Source organism: Clarias gariepinus, chromosome 10, assembly GCF_024256425.1.
Source record: "Clarias gariepinus isolate MV-2021 ecotype Netherlands chromosome 10, CGAR_prim_01v2, whole genome shotgun sequence".
NCBI lineage: Eukaryota > Metazoa > Chordata > Actinopteri > Siluriformes > Clariidae > Clarias > Clarias gariepinus.
Window position 1 is genome coordinate 21619842 of NC_071109.1, and position 21036 is coordinate 21640877.

General features: G+C 37.0%; 1 protein-coding gene across 1 annotated transcript; it reads left to right on the forward strand.

Moving 5' to 3' along the window:
- The first annotated feature begins 640 nt into the window (after positions 1–640).
- ap1ar (adaptor related protein complex 1 associated regulatory protein) lies at positions 641–15497 on the forward strand. The gene is made up of 10 exons (XM_053506638.1): positions 641–931; positions 1630–1678; positions 1808–1834; positions 1927–1952; positions 5025–5121; positions 5472–5570; positions 5921–5973; positions 6635–6708; positions 10555–10677; positions 13786–15497. Exons 1-10 carry the CDS (start codon positions 861–863, stop codon positions 14052–14054), a joined length of 888 nt encoding a protein of 295 aa, XP_053362613.1. The 5' UTR covers positions 641–860; the 3' UTR covers positions 14055–15497.
- The last annotated feature ends 5539 nt before the right edge of the window (positions 15498–21036 follow it).

Genomic DNA, 21036 nt, shown 5'->3' on the forward strand with positions numbered 1-21036 from the left:
AATTAGACCTACAGTCGCCGGTAATGTAAGCAACCTCCTGGATTCCAAACACTGTTAAACAACATAGAAAAAGTTTAAGAAGCCAAATACCTGTGCAAACACTGGCCTAGCATTACCCACCAGACACACACTGCCCGCACAAACAGAATATCTGTTTTTTTATACAGTATATACAGTATAGATTAGGGCTTAATGCAATGTTATGTCAAGTTTAAAGAGGACAATGACTATTTTAGCTGTGTACCACACATGTGAAATTAACAGTTGCTAGGCAGCCTGATTTCCCAAGCTAAATTGGTGGTTGCCACACATCTACCTACACCACTAGTAGTGACTAACCCCTAGCTTAAACAAAACAAAATTCAAACAATAACGTTTTGACAGTTAAATTCTGACAGCGACAGCGCAACAATAAAAAAGGGAAGACAGAAAATAAAAGTCGGTATACAAATAACACAAGGTTTCTTTTATTAAATTGTACTAAATTGAGAAATTCTTTTTTTTTTTCGCGCGGCCACCTCGGAGAATTGTATTGCTATTTGTCTCCCCCTAGCGATGATTCACGGCGGCGCATAATTTGAGCCAAATGGTTTTCCGTAGTTTAAACATTAATCACGTGTCACTGGCCGGAAGAGGAAACAATAGGTTAGCAGGCACCAGGGCTACCCGTCTGTCCATGTAGCTGCTTTATGAAACAAGTTTTGGCAGCCAATCCGGTGGAGTCGTTTTATTTGTAATGAGAAATGTGTTACTACAATGTGTTATTCTCTTAGCACTGGCGGGCAGCAGATAGGGAGATCTCTGTGGGATAGAAACGCAGGCTGATATCTGATCTGCTCTCTGTACTTTGACACAATGCCATGGGGAACTGCTGGACTCAGTGCACTGCGATATTCAGGAGAGAGGCGAGCAGGATCCAGAGAGGAGGAGGGTAAGCAGGATAGATATGGTTATGGAAATTAACATTGTCGAGTCTTTGTAAACATAAAGTCAAAACAATGTGATTACGTTTCAGTAAGATGTGGAATGGATACGTTAAGACCCAAGTTTGAATGCAAGGTTTGTGGTGTTTAAGTAAAAAAAAAAAAAAAATCAAGGGAGGAAGGGTGCGTCTTAAGTAGGTAGAGCTGTGTGTGTGTGTGTGTGAGTGTGTGTGTGTATGTTTATTTTTATCTTTAGATTGACAGCTAGCTAGCTAACAGATGTGTTGTACAGAAACAGGGCCACGCCCCGTAACCCCTCCCTCCTCCTCCTCCTCCTCCTCCTGGTTAGCATCCGGCTACATGTCTAATAAACAGCAGAGTCAACTCCTGTTACACAAACAGTCACATTCATAGTTAATAAAGTTAGTGAAACCTGTAACGTTAGACATGATAAAATGTCATATATGTTATTTCACACATTTATAAAAGGGATAGGGTTGGGGAAGCTCAGTGGTTAAGGCATTGGACCTTGGTTTAAACCCCACTGTTGGGCCCTTGAGCAAAGCCCTTAACCCTCAACTGTTCAGATTTATAATAAGATAATTTTGCTTTGGTTAAGGGGGTCTGCCAAATGCTGTAAATGTAAATAAAAGAACCAATAATTCATTCAATCTTCTTTTTTTTTTTTTTTTTTTTTTAAACACAGGTCGAAATACTTTAGAAGTAGCACAACTGGAGAACACTATACAATAGAGGTATAGTTACCCCCTCCCACCCCCCACACACAATGTGTTCTTTCCTTTTTTATTCTTTCTTTTTATTGTAATTGTGACTCAGACTGACTTCATGTCTTTATATCTGTTTTTTTTTTTTTTTTTTTGCAGTTTGAGAATCTTGTGGAGAGTGATGAGGTAAGCGCTGAATCATTTCCCAGATACCCTCGCACTTGGGAATGACGTCTGACATCCACTCTAATAATAAATGTCTTTTCTTATTCTTTCAGGGTGAGAGTTCACAAAGTTGTGCCAGGTATGGTGTTTTGTTCTGTTTTCCTCACACAAATTACGAAATCAAGAGTTTAGTGTATGCTTGTGTGAAGTGTAGTTTTATGTTGCTAAAATGAGTCCTGATAAGACAGCTGTATTCCCAGGAGGTTGAAGTTCATCCAGAGGCATGGCACAGCATTTGTATGAGCAGTCTTGTGAGACTATTTAAAAAAAAGTAAAATAGCTGTTTTTTGGATGAAATTAATAGTGATGGCTGCATGGGGGGATGGTTCAGTTATGAATCACGATTCTTTTTGTGTGGTGATTCTCGTATCACTACATTAAGTCCAAGATTGATTTTTTTTTTTTGTATAATAGAGATGCTACAGTTAATCACCCAGTGACTGGAATTAGCTGTTGAGTGGTGCAACTGAAACACATTTTTATGGCATTACATCAAAATAGAGCTGGGCGATATGCCCTATATATCGAATCTCTAATTTTTTTTTAGACCAAATTCGATTTTAAAACGTACTGCTTGTTAAAAGTACAACCTTGCTTTCACGTACAGGTTTTATTTTTATTTTAGGACAACAGGAATCAGTACAACATACTGTACATACCTCTTTTATGGGGTTAGTGATGTGTAAACTTTCACCAGTCTTTATGTTCTGGTTATTCTAGCAAAATATGAGGGATTGGTAAAGCTAAAGACCTTAATTACTTTTATAAAATAATAGGTATGTATATAATATACACACACACACACACATTGTGTGTGTGTGTATATGTACAGTGCGGCAAAAAAGTATTTAGTCAGCCACCAATTGTGCAAGTTCTCCAACTAAAAAGATGAGAGAGGCCTGTAATTTTCGTTACACCCTAACTAGGTATAGCTCAATTATGAGAGACAAAATAAGAAAAAAAATCCAGAAAATCACATTGTAGGATTTTTTATGAATTAATTGGTAAATTTCTCAGTAAAATAAATATTTGGTCACCTTCAAACAAGCAAGATTTCTGGCTTTCACGGACCGGTAACAACTTCTTTAAGAGGCTCCTCTGTCCTCCACTCGTTACCTGTATTAATGGCATCTGTTATTAGTATAAAAGACACCTGTCCACAACCTCAAACAGTCACACTACAAAACTCATCTCCATTGATCTGGGGCTCCATGCAAGATCTTACCCCATGGGGCCAAAATAATCACAAGAACTGTGAGCAAAAATTTTAGAACCACACGGGGGACCTAGTGAATGACCTGCAGAGAGCTGGGACCAAAGTAACAAAGGCTACCATCAGTAACACACTTGGCCACCAGGGACTTAAATCCTGCAGTGTCCCCCTGCTTAAGCCAGTACATGTCCAGGCCCGTCTGAAGTTTGAGAGGAGAAAGAATGCTGAGTTGCATCCAAAGAACACCATACCTACTGTGAAGCATGGAGGTGGAAACATCATGATTTGGGGCTGTTTTTCTGCAACAGGACCAGGACGACTGATCCGTGTAAAGGAAAGAATAGGTAGGGCAATGTATCGTGAGATTTTGAGTAAAAACCCCCCCTTCCATTACCAAAGGCATTGAAGATGAAATGTGGCTGGGTCTTTCAGCATGATAATAATCCCAAACACACCGTCCAGGCAACGAAAGAGTGGCTTTGTAAGAAGTATTTCAAGGTCCTGCAGTGGCCTAGTCAGTCTCCAGATCTCAACCCCATAGAAAATCTTTGCAGGGAGTTGAAAGTCCATGTTGCCCAGCGACAGCCACAAAACATCACTGCTCTAGAGGAGATCTGCATGGAGCAATAGGCCAAAATACCAGTGTGTGAAAACCTTAAACCTTGAAGACTTACAGAATACATGTGACTTCTGTTATTGCCAACAAAGAGTATATAACAAAGTATTGAGAAGAAATTTTGTTATTGACCAAATACTTATTTTCCACCAAAATTTGTCTTTCATGAGTGAGGTATACCTATGATAAAGATTACAGGCCTCTGTCATCTTTTTAAGTGGTAGAATTTGCACAATTGTTGGCTGACTAAATACTTTTTTGCCCCACTGTGTTTATATATATATATATATATATATATAAAGTGAATTAGCCTTGAAACACACACATTACACATGCTTACACCAGTCACGAAACACCCCGCGTGCTAATTAGTCTCAAAAACTGTGGCATTTGGGGCAGTAAAAAAAGGCAGTTCCTTCATAATCCCAAAGATGGTACGCTTTAAACTATTTACCTATTTTCATTTTCTATTTTTGAGTGAGTTATTTTAATAAGTTTGTTTAAAAATAATAATGGCGGAAGACAGAGATACATGAAGCTCAGTAAAATATAGTTTTGATTTAAAATTTTAATTAAATATAAACCTTTTTTCTTGCATTGATGTAGAAACGTGATTTTTTTTTTTTCAAATCGTCATACATAAAGAATCATATCAGGATCTATGTGACAATAATGTCTAGTCTAATCTAAGATATGAATCTTTTGTCCACGCTTTCTAATTTGGCTATGCACAATTATTCCCTAGATGTAAATGAGTATATAAATGTGTGTATGCATGATCAAAGTGCTAATCTCTAGAATGAATGAGTGATAAATAACTCAATTGACTAAATGACTGGAGGTTGGGCGGGGTTGGGGGCAAGAAGGGTTCCTTGGTGGACCATGAGAGACTTTCTAAAGTAAAAATGTGAGAGCCAAATGAGTCCTTCAGAAAGCCTGGAGAACTATTCCTCAAGACTATGTTAAATAAAAAAGTATCTCTGTTTTGAAGAAATAAGGTGTGGTTCAAGACTTTTGCGTAGTACTGTAGATATCTTGTTTTAAACTGTATGTGGTGTTTAAGAACAACGTTTCCAAGACAATGAAGTAAGAGCTGTGATAGTGTTGACATTAGATGTGTATTAGATATTTTAACTGCTGTTGTACCCGTACCATTCCATCAATATTGTAATAAATCACAGCTTAGAGCAGGTTGAAAATGAAGATGAATTATGAATGAATAATGCTATCAGAGCTCTTTTAGCAGATGCAACTTTGAGATGTTTAAATAGTGCCATCTCAGGAGGACTGTGAAGTCTGACCTTTTATTGTATTCGGCTCAGGCCCATCAGCGAGGAGGAGATTGGCCATCTGAAGGAACTACGCTATGCTGCTATTGCCGATAAGCAGACACTGATCGATGATAAGTTGAATGCTGAGGTGCCTCACCTTTTTCTTTTTGCTGTTATTCTAATAAAAAAATCATGAAGACATGGAAGATCATATATCATAAAGGCTTAACAGCTAATTACATTACATTGTATGGCCATTGTAATCAGTACTTTTTTAGTAAAATAGGTTTAATTAAAATGTTGTTTAATCCTAAAATTAGTAAGGGCTTAAAGATTTATAGTTGAGCTTCTGAGTTACTAAACCTATTTTTAAGTTTTCTTTGTTTCCATGGTTTTCAGTCTGTGTTGCTTTTTTTATTGCGTTTCATTCCTGCTATTCATTATCTTCATTTGTTCGGTTTCGTTATTGTCCCCTTTTTTGTTGTTATTTCTGCCCAGTTAGTGGCACAAGAGGAGAAGTTAAGGCTAGAAGAGGAGGCTATAGTTGCAGCTCAGCGCGAGGCTGCCAGGCTCGCAAAGGAGCGAAAGCTAAAGGAGGTGAGGCGTCCACACTGAGCACGCCCAACCCTTCTCTTGCCACACTCCTGTCCTTCATTCTGCTGCTAATGTATAAAAAATATATATATTTATATAATTAGTAATATGAGTAAAAGAAGAATCCCCTCCCCCTCCTTAACATCTGTTCTTTATGTTGCTTGTATCCTTATTTGCACTCATTTTTATATTGATTTTACCCTCTTATTTATGCAGAGTTTAGCCTGCAGGACAAGAAAAAAAATGTAATTAATGTAATCCGACTGTTTTGTGTGAGGTTTGAGAGAATGTATGATCAGCCATCTGTCTAAGTGGGCTGTCGTTACTAAAGTCGTCTGTGTTTTTGGAAGCAGCAGCTTGCACAGAAGAAAACCGAGGCAGAGGGCAGCAGCTCACATTGCAAACAGTAAGTGTGACTTGCACTTGGACACCAACATATTATGTAATACCCTGTAATATCTGGAGTACAGGATCACGTCTAAATAAAGATTATACTGCAAGTGTTGAAAAAGTTAATACAGGAAAATAAAATGGTATTCGCAGAGAACCTGAGAATGCACTTTTTTAAATGTATGTGCTGTTTACATGTAGTCGGTCAGGGGTATGATGAAATGCATGTCTAGACATCAGCTCAGAGCATTCAGAATATACACAGCAGTAGAATGCAGCCAGCTTGTGTAAGACATAATGTGTAAAATCTCCTTTCACACCGTCTGTCTGAGACATGTGGTTCAACACAGCATTTTATTTATTTATTTATTTTGAAGGTTCCAGTGAGGTATCTGGTATTATAGTACTTTTGTAAAAATCCCTTGAAAGGTACATGACTATGAGGAGAGCAGTAATAGTATAGGAATCCAGTGGAATTAGTTTCAGTATTAATGGTGGAGAGAGCTAGGTAGCGGGTGGGAGATGTTTAAGTAAAGTGAATGTGAGATTTTTTAAAAAGCTTTCATTTTGATTAAAAATATCAAATCAACAAATCTTTACTCATAATGAATCTTGAGACTTGACAGAAGGGGACTGTAATTGTGTGTGTGTGTGTGTGTGTGTGTGTGTGTTTTTAGGAAGCCATCAGGGGGAGAATTTGAAGCGTATCTGCAGGGTGTAAAGGCTCAGTCAGAGGCATTCCGCAGTAGCAGTGAGTACCCAAACTTCTCATCACACATTTTTTTTTTTCTTTGTTTAGTTGGACTTTTAAATTGGTTACAACTTCTCCTACCCCAATTTTAATTACCCATCTTTCAGATCTAGTCAGACATTTAGTATATCACAATCAGATATGCATAGAAAACCTGTCATAGTTACATAGTTTTCACATGGAAAAGGTACTTCAGTGTTTCCCACACGTAAAGTATACTTGAGACAAGCCACCGAAGTATATTGGCAGCCACCCAAGTGTATTTGCCCACTCTTTTGTTTAAAATCTGTAAAGCAAACCAAAGCCATTAGCGATCGATTAACTAGTAGTGGACAGTTCCCTCTTGCGGTTCCTCTCTGCAACAGTGAGAGCGGTGTACTGAGAAGCAGTAAATAAAAATCAATTACTGATGGTCGCACATGCTCTGTAGAATTTTGCATGGTGAATAGGCTCTTCTTGAAATCAAACCCAGGGAAATTAACCTCTAAAACTAGTGATGAGGAGGTGAAGCCTCATTTAGTTGTCGAGACTTCCCAGTTTCATTTCATGAAGCTTCATTCATTCACAAATTTTGCGTAGCAGCTAAATCGTAACATCGCAAGCCAAGAGATGGGGGCCAGGGGTAGCTTAGTGGTTAAGGCATTGGACTACGGTTCGGAAGATCCCAGGTTCAAACCCCACAACCACCAAGTTGCCACTGTTGGGCCCTTGAGCAAGGCCCTTAACCCTCAACTGCTCAGATGTATAATGAGATAAAAATGTAAGTCGCTCTGGATAAGAGCGTCTGCCAAATGCCTAAATGTAAATGTAAGAGATTGTGTGCATTTTCCTTTTTTATTCATTATAGAAGTAAATGTACAGTTTATTGTGAGAAGCAAAAAAAGTTTCCGTGAATTGTTATTTATGAATTTAAGAACAAAATTTCTAATATAATGATAGTCTCTTCCGGCAAACGTGGGGCTTAGTTTTCATTGATCATGTGACTCTCAGGGAACTGACACACGCCTCGAAACTTGTCATAGTAACATCACTATTTAAAACTTAAGTGTCACTGATCCATGTCGGCAACACAGCATTGTTCAATGACTGATTAAAAACAAACAAACAAACAAACAAAAAGTTTATACGGAAGTCCTGCCGGTGTGTGTCGACGGGGGACTTTTTGCACTTAGGTTTTCTAATATGTTATTTGGAAACAAAGTTGTCACTACAACTATAAAATGCACATATTATTGTTATTATTATTAATATTATTAATACTATTAATTGTTCACAAACAACCTATCACAAACATGAATTCACATGTGTGGAAAGAGTGTTTAGTTCTTAATTATTTTACTTCATCCTACCTTTCACTTAAGGGTAAATGGAGGGGAGGGTTAGACTTCTTTGAGATGAACTGGGATTCGACTTTTTGCGAAAGTGTAGTATGTGCTGTAGATCAGTGTTTCACAAGCTTTTTTATAGGGACCAATTTGTCAAAATGACAAACCATTTCGAACTAGGAATTATTATTATTATAAATTATGACAAGTTTGTATGTGCATACATAAATGTTACTGATAATTTTTTTTAAATACAGTAGTAAGGTGCGATAAATAACAACTTCATTAACATGTTATTGAAAATATATTCATTTTAAAAATCAACAATAAAAACTAGACTTTACAAATGATAATGGAATGCATTTATAGGCGTAGTTCACAGACTATCTAATTGGTTTTATTTCCTCTGCTGTCCCCCTAACTGCAGGTGGAATCATGACCAAAACTGAGATAGTGGTATAAAACTAACTAACTCCCCCATGTGACTGAAAGGTGTACTGCAACCCAAATAAAATAATGGATAGATAGAGTACTTTATTAATCCCAAAGGGAAATTGTATCATTACAGCAGCCAGTTGACATAATATACAACAAGTAAGCAGCAAACCTGAACTGCAAGAATTGCAATAAGGGAGGGGGAAAACAAGTTTACAATTAAGGAGCATTAATGACATAAAAATTGTGCTAAATTAACATGCATTAAAAAGGTAGAAAAGTGCTATCAACTTATATGAATATAAAAAATACTGCTTCTATGTACATGTGCATGATGATTGTATACACAGGTGGATACATGAAATCGTACATAAGGTCCACCAGCAAGTAGAAATGGAATAATATATACGACATACCATAACCCGTGTGAGCTCTGAGCTTGTTTCCCTGTAACAAGACGTTCCTATCTAGAAGGGATGGGGGAATGCTTTTGTGGCGATTTCAGGTTATTCCACCTTGATTTTAATCCAGAATATCAGCAGAATTGAAGTTGCTTTAAGCACACTTTTAAGGCAATAAAATGGAAAATAAAATTTAGCACATCATATATATATATATATATATATATATATATATATATATATATAATGTGCGTTAATGAGCATTAAGACATAGTCAATAAATTATCTTGACATTTAGCTAGCGTTAGCAAGCAATCACTTTGTTGCTAGATATACAGAAATAACAGTATAATGAGCTAGCTTAAACATCTTAATAAGCAAGATCCTAGAAAAAACACAAAGAACCCCTGGTTGAGAGTCAGAACAAAACATGCCTTTGCTAAAGACCTGTCCAGAGCATCAGGTCCATGTTGTACATGTGCACATTCATGAAGATTGTCTGTCATGGCTAAAACAGTCAATCACCTCATTAGTCCATAACTTTAGTACATTAGCGCCGTTTTATTTGTCACTGAGTAATTCCTGTAAAATGTGTTTATCATAAGGAAAAATATTGGGGAGGAAGATGTTGCCCTGGGCCCAGTTTACTAACATGCTAAAAAGTGGGGTTAAAATTCTACTGCAACCTGCAACTAGAGGGCCGTGGATACATGTTGGCTACAGCCATTAACATTGTCATCGTTATCATAGGCATTATATGGATCTACATTGTAAATCTATATTGTAAAAATGATTAAAGTTAAAGAGAAGGTCACTGTAAGGGCCATATTTCATTCTTGTGATTTGTTATGTTTATCTTATTTCAGTCTATTAGTTAAGCATTAAGCATTAAGTATCATACTTATAATTTGTATTGTGACATCATTTCATGAGTTGTCCTGTGACATCATCCCACAGTTATGCAGTTTCATGTCTATCACGCACGTCAGTTGTTAGTTGTTGTTAAGACACGGAAGGATACAGAAAGGTGTGGAGCACACAAGCTTTTGACCGTGAGACAGTAAGCTAAAAGGAATACAGTAAAATAAGTTGTTGTAACTGTAATCTATCGAAGCTACAGAACACAGCAAGCGACTTGTCGTGACTACAGTGGATTTATGCAAGAAACTGTAACAACCGTTGTTTTTGATGTTGAAAATTAACAAGAGACAAAGAAATCAACGAAAGTCTGAAGTCGTCAGTGAAACTGTGTAACAAAAGACGCGCATCAGAACTTGTGAATAACATGCACGTACAGTCACACTGTCAACTGCACTATACAGGAGATTGTAATTGAGATTGTGTTTACAAAAAAGTTATATTACATAAATCTGATCTTTAATTATCTATTTTAAGTTTATTAAGTAATTATGTTGTATTCAACTTAAAACTAACACTTCATCCGTATTTAGATTTTAAGAGCAAATTCTGACTAGATCAAATTTAAATACTAAAATTACATTAGTGGATTGTATACTTATAATTACATCGTAAGCCTCAGATAAGACAACTCTTCCTCTTAATTTCTTATAAGACTGTCAATTGCAATCCCACTTCATTGTCAGGTGTTTTATTATAAATCACTCCTTTCATGATGAGATAATAACCAGGAAACAATTTTAATCAGGTACCCTGTGTTTATCCAGGGCTTTCCTCTGATGCAAATCTAGTGACTCCTAACACAGAGAGCAGCTGGGACTTCACCTGCAGGACTCGTTCCACTAATGATGATGGCACCTCGCTAGATCTTGAGTGGGAGGATGAGGAGGGTGAGAAAGAGTTTATTTACTACAGTCACACAAAGACAGAACCATGTACCTGATAATGCTAACTCGAGGGATTTTAAGTGGTAACTTGGAAGACTTTAAACCCTGTAGTTAACTAATAGAATTGGATTCATACCATGTCCATACATGTACTCACATCTTACTGATCCTATACGGAAAATTAATTTGTTACAGTAGCCCAAATAGCATAGTACACAAATGGGCAAAAGTGCAAAAAAAAAATTTATAATGAATGTGTGGTACGTATGAAATGCACACAATAAATGTAATGATACCCATATTCATTCCATAATGTTTAGTACATAGTATTCTGTTTAATGTGTATTGTGGTCCAGAGAGAATACAGTCTAACTTTACCTAGTGCTTGGTGATTTTTCACCATTAAAGATGTTAATTTGATTGAATGTTTTACATGATAAAGAAAACACTCAACCATTTTAATTTCTTTAATAACTCCATACTAAATCCTACACTGAAAAAATGGCAAGATAAAGAAAGAGCATGTCTTTATTAATTATCAATGATAAACCAGTAAACTGATGACAAGATCATGGAAAAGCAAAACTCCCCAGGCCTGCTGGAACCAGCCTGTCCTATTTGATTCCACAGAAAACCCAAAGCAGCACTACTTGCCAAAAAAGTCAATGTTGGCCATGATAGAACATCCAGTGCACTTCAGCCCACCGCACACAGGGCCCAGCGGGCGCCCACACACTCTACACTTCAGACCACCCAAAGGATATGCTGCTAATGTCCTGGTGCCAGAACCCCAGCACACCCCTAGAGGTCTTGTGAAAGCATGCCCAGAGAGGCCAAAGGTTCCCCAGCAGCACAAAGGGAACCTAAACAATATTGGGCATAATGTTTTGCGGTATAATTTTAGGGCTGATTGGGGTGTTTTTTTTTTTTTTGTTTTTTTTTTTGGCCTACAAAGATACCCTCAAGTAGACATAGATGTGTTTTTGTACGTTCTGAAGGTCTTCAGAAAATTGTAGCCAGTTTGTCACTTTTTTAAGTTTATATGAGTGTATATCTACTTTTGCGTACCATTGCATTTGTAATAAATTCATATAGTCTAAGTACTTATTCGATACTGCCTGTTTGGAATACCAGTCAGCCAAAACATGGTATTGGTGCTAAACAGTGTCTTACCTCGGTGTAGTGTTTTGTAATCTTAATTGTGATTAAAACGAAACTTGGCTAATTTAGATTTCACATAAAAAAAATTATAAACCTGAAAAAATGTATTTATTAGCAAAATTAAGATTTGCAACATTAATAGGACAAAGTTACAGACATTAAAGATTTTGTGTGTGGGGGGGGTGGGGAGGGGGGGGGTCCTTAATTTTGCACAGAATGCTTTAATTTAATTTAAGAAACAATTTTTACAGGTCATATTATTCTAGAAGCTTACACCAGTTTTAGTATCAATAATCTTAAATAAATATGAATAATTTGCATTTGAAATTATTATTTGAAGCAAGCCAGTATAAAGCTGAATGCTTATAATGTTAGCAATGTAAAATTATTAAGGAAGCAAGATTGGTCATTTCAATGTTGCATTAACTTTAGAAGTAGCTTCTTTGGCACACACATTTTCTGTATTATATTTATTGCCAAAAAAAAAAAGAAATCGGCACCAGTACCGTGCTTTGGTCTTATACATCTGCTCATTTATGTAATTTATCCAATCAGTAAATTATGTGCTCGGGTTTGGGCATCGGGTGGGAATTGAACCCTGGGCCATCTGCATGGCAGGTGAGAAACCTACCACTGAGCCACTAATGCGCTTAAAGTTCTATCATGAGTAAAAGTGCAAAAATCAAGGTATTGTAATATGTAAGTGATGAATAAAATGAGTATAAACATGACATGCTGTTTTGCAGGCATAATGCAGATTATTGAAGTTATGAACAAACCTATCAGAGAAGCAAATCTATGTTAATCCTTGACGATCACAATGAAGATCACTTTAGGCTCCACTCACCCAAGACCAGGGGTTTGGGTCAATATTGGCAAAGATGGGTTCATCTTTGAGGATTCGAAAAAGACCAAACCATGTTTTTAGTCGTATAACACAGGACTAAAATGCCTGTTGCCAGACAGACGAGAATGCGAGCATTATGTACAGTATGTTATGCAGTCCTGGACATAGCTTCGAAAAACTATGTACCGTGTAAGGTGGCGTAATATTTCATTTCATTATGTGAAATCCAATGAATCAGCATTATTTGTATTTTCTTCTTGTTGCAAATTATACAGCCTATAAGTTGGCTTTAAGCAACAGGACAGGAATTTTAAGTCTGCATCTAAGGGTGGATCCATCTGCACTAAGGGTGGATTTTGAGCCAAAGTAAATGAACACTGTGCCAGTAGATTATTAACATTACACCATATGCTGCTCCAGCCATGTCAGTGCAAGCATTTCAGCTCACAAAAACAGCAGTGAAGCATGCTACTAAATACATTCATATCCAAGTCCAGGCTTGCTCTAGGATTAGTTATATACTCTGACATGAGGAGGAAAGAATTTTTATAGTGCTCCTTATTATACCATGGTAGGGTTAGCCATATGCTCAGCAGGAAGGGAATGGAAAAGGGCTTCTGGAATGATGGATCAATTTCACATATTTGTTCTTAAAAGTGACAATGACTACTTGATAGGGTTGAATGGTTAAATGAATTTTTTTTTTTTACATTTTGACAAATAATGCCATTGAGTTTTAAACTGCGATATGTCAATATAAAATGTAATGTATTTAATGAGGATTGACAAATGCATATGACACTATTTATATATTACTTGTAATAAATTTCAAGCTTTTACGATGAAATAATCGCAAAGGTTCATGTTGTGATTTAGATTTTTATGCCCCTAACTGAACAGCACTAACTGACGAATACAGTATATTTAATCATCATTTGTCATTTTCTGATGCTGCTGTGTAATTGGCTGTATTGGATAATAACATAAAGGAGCAGATGTATAGCCGTTCCTTTTAAAGGGAACAGTAGAAGGTCTATGCAAGATGATTACACTAGCTTTCAAGAGGCAAGATATTTTAACGTTGCATATCCAATCACTTGTAGGTATGAATCGCACAGGTGCTGCTTGGGAGCGGTCTAAAACGGAGGAGGACATCTTGCGAGCTGCACTCCGTCCTGCCAGTAAACAGCTGGGCAGTGGGCCAGCGTCTGCTTCAGAGGACTCCAATGCTCTTGAATGGGAGAACGATTTTGTTAGCGCACATGCAGAAGACAGTAGTGAGCAGTGTGATGAGGAATTTGAGGGATTTGTTAATCCAGTCCTGGACACTCCATCTGAGGCAGAGTCTAATGCTGACCAGCAGGACAGATAATCCCAGATGAGAGCACAGAAGTCGTACTAAGTCCATCATTTGGCTACATCTTCTCAGTGTACATTTTTAATTTATCCTTTTTTAAGATTGGTGTTTGAATCAAGTGCAATTTTCTTTTAATTCTGGGCTGTTCCAGAAAAGTTATAAGGGTTAGGGTTAGTCATAACAACCCACTTCTTTTCTTTTGTTTCTTTCTTTTTTTCTTTTTTTTTAAAAATTTTTTTATTATTCATCTTTGCATAATAACCCGAATGGTATACCTGGCCTACCTCATTAAAATCAAGAAGGGGTACAGAAATGCTTAATGTATTTTTGGTAACTTGCTTAAGCAGACTGGTGCCTGATATCCCAGCCATCCACTTAACATTGAGCTGAATTTTTTTTTTTACACATTCAGCCAAGTGGAACCTGCGGGCTAAACGTAAATGGAAATGCATTTAGGGGAAAAATTCACCACTTGACCAGTATCTCTTTTCATCAACCACTCATGTTTATCTCTTTTGTATGGCTAAACATACAGGCTGCAAGTACAGTATATCACTGCAACTTGTTCAAATGCCTCTTGAACATCCTGTCTGTAAAAATGTAATGTGTACACAAGTGCTTTTAAAGTGTGAAATATATACATGCAACACTTTTGAGTTGCTTTATTTCTCTTTTCTTTATGATTTGTCTAAATTTTTTTTTTGATGTATTAGTAGTTCCCTGCCCTATAGTTCCCTTCCTGACAATCTTTTTTGTCGAAACAAAATCCAGTTTATTTTAAAATGAGTTTACAAGACAAAATGTACTGTATTCGATCATTTGATAAAAAAAAAAGACACAACTGCCATTAACATTTTGTAAGACTATCAGTAATGCAATCTGGGTGTACTGCAAATCTGCTGAGCCTCTGTAGCATCTCAAATTAACCAAATTTATTCAATATGAATGTACAAGACCCTTTTCATGTAAAAAGAAAAAAATATATATTTTAAGCATGTTTAAACTCTCATTGTGCCTAAGTGTGACAATGTAACTCACTGCACAGCAAACACTCTCTTCACCTCGGGCTAACGGTGGATCTAGAGCTTTAATTTCTGCTTTTAGGTTGGATATAACTAACTAAGCCTTACCATAGAAGTTTTTTTTTTTTTTTTCATTGCCACTGGTTTGTGTAAATAGTGTTAATATGTGTGGCATTGAAATAATTTTGGAGCATTCCAAACATTAACTCTTAAATGTGAAGAGTTTATAGAATTGCACACGTTTTTTTTTTCTTTTTTTTCCTTATTTCATTTACAGGAGGGTTGCTGTGAATAAAGGAGCACATTTTATATCTATCCACAAATCTCACTGATTAGAAAAACGTACAGGACAAAGACGAAACACAATATACCTGTAGTTTCGAAAATCTTGTCCTCTTGAAGTTTGACTTCTAATAAAAATTTACCAGATCAGAAACTCTTGTGAGTTATTTTATTCTCTGCCATATTGCAGCTGCAAATAAATTATTTTTTACTACTATTGATAGTTTATATTCTTGCACTTTACCCAATGTCTCATGATATGCAACTCCAGGAGAGGGCAGTACATGACATAATGGATGTTAAGAAGATGCAAATAATGATATGCATAGAAGGAGCATTATTATATTTATTAGGATTATTTTGTCAGAAAGGGTCGCATGGCATTCGGTTAAGACTAGAGCTGAGATCCTACCGAAAGTAATTTCAATTGTTATCATTATTATTCATAATAATATATTATTACTTTGACTAGGATCTCATCTCAGGATCTCTCAGCCTTTTTAAATATAAAAAACAACTAATTATTATTGTTATTTTTATTTATAATAAGTTTTTCTTTTTAAATAAACGTTTAACCAAGCAGTGAGATTTGAGACTTGCGGAAGGGACAAAGACCGCAATCATTATGAATGTGCAATGGTTCTTAGTAGCATTGAACAGGATTGCAGTTGTTAAAATGACTATTATTTACCATGACAGACACATAAAAAATAATATTAATTACAAATACACAAGCAGTATAAGAAAAAAAAAAAACAAATATCGTTGAAACCATTTATAAATCTGAGTTGAGGTTGAGGAAATGTCAGATAGAGAATTCACAGTCCATACTGACAGTGCTGGCATTTCAACATCTGTTTTTTTTTCCCCCAGTGGATTCAGATGCAGGTTTTATATAAAAATGAACTAGAGCATGCCCAGTTTTATTTTATATCCTGACACTGATACCAGATATAGATGGTACCATTGCATTTAACTTATTATTTAACCAATAGATTCACACAGCCAAAACATTCAGCCATATTTTCAAATGATCAGCCATAACATTATGATCAATTAAAAGTGATGGGATTATCATTGATCATCCTATTACAATGGCAACTAGGAGTTTTATTATTAAGATATTACGCACCAAGTGAACAATTTTTCCCTTAAGTAGAGATGTGTTGGAAGCGAAAGAAAACACTGGGCAAGTGTTAGGATTTGAGTGACTTTGACAAAACTGCAGCTCTCGTGGGATGTCCTCAAAAGTTATCCACTACTGTAGCTCAAAAAGTTTATGCTGGTTCTGATAGAATGGTGTCAGAACACAGTGCATCGCAGTTTGTTGCTTCAGATCAGTCAGGGTGCCCATACTCACCATGTCCACTGCCAAAAGCATCTGCATTAAGCACATAAGCATCAGAACCAGACCACAGAGCAGTGTCAGAAAGTGGCCTGGTCTGTTAAATGACGCTTTCTTTTAAAAGAGCTGGCACCAGGATGCACTATGAGAAGTAGGCAAGCTGTGAAAGGCGATGGTTTCCTGGTAATCTTACGTCCTGGTATTCAAGTGGCTGTTATATTGACATGTAACACCTAAACATTGACTTTGGTCAAGTACACCCCTTCCTAAAAGTGGTATTCTCTGATGGCATTGGCTTCTTTTGGCAGGATAATGCCACGCTGCAAAAATGGTTCAAGAATGGTTTGAGGAACACAACAATGAGCTTGAGGTGTTAACTTGGCCTACTAAAACTTTCGATCTTAGTGCAATTGAGCATCTTTGGGATGTGCTAGAAAAACAAGTGAAATCTGCTCCACTACTGATGGCTTGGTGCCAGATACCACAGCTTACCTTCAGCGGTCTAGTTTAGTCCATGCCTTTAATGGGTCAGGGTGGATTTGGCAACAAAAGAGGGACCTACTCAATATTAGGCAGGTGGTCATAATGTTATGGCTGATGGCTGTAGTCAACTCATCAACCAGCATGTTTTTGAGAAATGGGACAAAACCTTTTCGAGGCAGCAACATTACCTGCTTTGCCCTGATTTCAGTTTAAAATATCCAAATTTGATTTACATTGTTGTGAAAAGCCTTACATAGCCCTGCAATTAGAGAAGTCCACACAGCAGAGGGCAGTATTGTTGCAGGAGTAAATGTGACAAACCTTTACATCTCTGGCTAAAACCCTGATATCGAATATTAGCTCATATCTTATATCTTACTAGTCCAATACCCTGTATTACTCCATTTCTGCATGTTTTATCTACACACAACATTCATTGATTTGGTGGAAAACACATCAATTTAGTAGACCTACAGCAGTTTTTCTTACGTACACTGTTCCGTAAACCTAACTGTTGTAAGCGTCCTATCTAACACCTCTGAATAGTAGATATACAGTACAAGTGTCCAGGCAAGAGGAATAAGCGGCGGAAGCAGAATGAGTGCTGATAAGCTAAACGCAAGCATGGTGCATGTGAATGATGGCAGCTCTTAGTACTCATACCATAAACACTTGTGGTTATCTGGGCCGAGCATGCCTGGGTCGGTTCATTATTTTGGATATATGGTGTGCCGACTTGATGAATGGCTGCCCAAACTTTCATAAACGTCTTTGGTAAGTGTTGCAACATTCTGAGTTTTAGCAAATGTTTCCGTTTTCCTTAATCATCCAGATTTTAAGGGAAAATACACCACATCTGTAAAATGGGTCAGTTCTCTTGTCAAGCATAGTGAAGCATGATTTGTTGTAATGGGGCCTTCTATTCAGCACAGTGGCTGTAAGCCTTTAAGAAACAGTGAGTGATGGAGATGCAGGCGCATGCCTGGAAGAGAGAGTTTGGTGATCTGTTCTCTTTTTTTTCTCTTTTCTTCTCTCCTGTCATTATGAGCAGGAGCAGCAGTACCAAATGAAGATATATGACTGAGAAAGGACACCTGCTGCAGAACGCAAGCCGCAAAGCAATCTGGGATATGTTTTAGGGTGAATGAGTGTGTGTAAAGGAAAGAGAGAGAGAAAGAGAGAGAGAGAGAGAGGCTTTGTTTAGAAGCTTTGTTATGCCATTGGTGTATAGTTCAGAACTTATTGATTACAATATATTATTCCAAATAGAGCTAAATTGTGTTTTCAATAACAAATGTGTTTATTGATCTCATGCATAATAGGCATAAATTGATTGCAAATAAGAGCACAGCGAAAGCATCTAAAAGAAAATAAAACCTCAGCACAAGAAGTTATAATAGTAATTTTAGTTTTTTTTTTTATCATGTTTATATTCCCCAAAAAATTTCGTAACCTTGACTATCTTGGACACAGTGATGGAATGCTGCTCTTTAAAATGGGTCAGCAGCATCTGTTCAGCATCGCAGAGCAGTGACACTGTCAAGAACACCTTTAACTTTACTGGCATCAGGAGACCACAGAGTGTTCAATTGCAGTCTGCACCTATATGTCACAACATGACACTTACGATTTATTATTTCCTTCCTATATAGTACTTCAAGAGTGCCGCTGCCTCTCCCCCATTTGCCTGTCTCTACACGATCTCACAGTCCTCATACATGTATAGTATTAATATTCTTTTGTTTGTCTTTGGGTGAGACACAAGCAATATTTCCAACTGAAAAACACCTACAGTCACGCATGCACACAAACACATGTGCATGCAACATTTTGCGTTGCAGTAACTACAGTATCTGAGATCCTTCAAGAGGCCATAAACCCTGCCTGACTGGGATTAAAGCCCATTTCACATGTATTTATTGCCCTAAATGAGAGGGTGAGGAGGGTCAGCCAGGCTGAGAGGGGTTTTATGGCATCATCTTTCATTCCAGAAATGACTAATGCTATCTGAAGATTTTCTACACTGCAAGGGTTAATTATGCACTGGAAATTGATCTATATACCAATGTTTCCTGCAAACAAGGGAGCAGTCAATATCAGTTTATTGACATAGGACATGCTTTAGTAACATTTTGTTCTTTGTGTAAACCTGCAATAGAGGTGATTTTTTTTTATGCATTGCATCGAATTAGAGGTTGCATTAATGCACCATCCTACACAATGCAATTCGATGAGATACAATAAGGAACATGATAGATGCAACCTATAAAGTTATTTCAAGCAACACAGCTCTGTACAGTATGTGTGGAGTTCTCCCTACAACCATGTGATTCCTCTAGGTTCTCTGTTTTCATTCCAACTCCCACCCATCAGAATCTTAATTGTGACCAGGTTTAAATGTGTGTTTGTGTGTGTTTGGGGGGGTTGGACTGTACACAGAGACAGTGTATTCTGTCTCACGTCTGTACTCCTAGCATAAGTCCTGGATCCACAAGAAAACTAAGGAAATACTGTAAATGAGTAAATAAATAACAGCATCTAACATGAAATACTCTTTTATAACTAAAAACTAATTCCAACTTTAAATCACTGCTTATGAACTATTTGTATAGATCAAAGACTATAATTTTTTTCATTGTCTATCTTTAATTCAGCCTTCCTAAAAATGTTTTCTGATTACCAAATACATGTAAAATATGGGAGATATGAGGTTATGCTTTACCTAATTCTTGGCTTATTTGAAAATTGTAAGGTCTGTTTCATTCAGAAATATGTCCCTAACTCGAACAATATGTCTGGCTGATGTTGACTCTACTGTATGTTTGTATAAGTTACATTGGCAAGATGTTGCACGTAGTGCATTTGCCGAGCAGACAATGTTTGTTAATGTTAATGTTTTAAAATAACTTCCTATACCCTTGACTTCACTGCCTCACTTTACATCGCTCTCATAGAGCATCCTTTACATTTGTCAGTCCCACGACCCCTTGTGATGCTTACTGTATATGGGCATTGGGTTAAGGACCTTGCTCAGTGACAACCCAGCAGCAGTGGGGCTCCAATCAGCAATCCAGAGGCTCGACTGCCAGAGCCACCACTGCCACACATCCTAATTTGGTGTGTGCATAATGGAGGGACATAATTTCAAGTTTAAAAAACTTTAATGTCAAACTGATTTTAAATCAAAAAGCACTCCAGCACAAGAAGGAACACAAACAGTATGAGTAAACAGAGGAACAGTAAACAGTGAACGTCACAGTCTGGCCAAGGCAGCACACAGTCTGAGAGAGCCTGCAAGAGGGAGAAAAAGCAAAATGCACATTACTTTATGAAACAAATCCTCAGTCACTTCACCACTATATATTTAATCATTTTAAAGTGTTTTCTTCAGCCAGATTGAAGCTTAAGTCTTTGTACATCTGGGACTTATGCTATAAATGCAAAGCATATATGCTTAGTGTTTGTTTTGCAAGCAGCATATACAGTACAGCACTGCTCACCCCAGTCTGTAGCGAACTGTTTAAAAAATGACGATTTCTCACAAAAGTAACTGATACATCAGATACACGGCAAATGAAATCCAAGCCATAACATTTTTAATTCACTGCATATCATGTTTGCGTGATGGTACCTCAATGGCCATGTAGTCGGCTTCTATTTAAATTATTCAGAAATCATTTACTAGAGGACAGCTTATCTTTCAGCTGAAATATGGGATGACTCGGCGAACAGTGCTGTATACAATGTCCTGTTCTCATAGCAAATGCAAAAGAGTTGTTTGGGGTTAGATTTTATTCAAATAATAATTTTATGTTGCTTTTAAATGCTACACTTTTAAAAAAGGTGTGGGCACATCTTGCTTTAT

Coding starts and splice junctions, on each gene's coding strand:
- ap1ar (XM_053506638.1), top strand. CDS start 861: ATGGGGAACTGCTGGACTCAGTGCACTGCGATATTCAGGAGAGAGGCG. Junction 1,953..5,024: donor AGTTCACAAAGTTGTGCCAG/GTATGGTGTTTT, acceptor TATTCGGCTCAG/GCCCATCAGCGAGGAGGAGA. Junction 5,571..5,920: donor AGGAGCGAAAGCTAAAGGAG/GTGAGGCGTCCA, acceptor TTTTGGAAGCAG/CAGCTTGCACAGAAGAAAAC.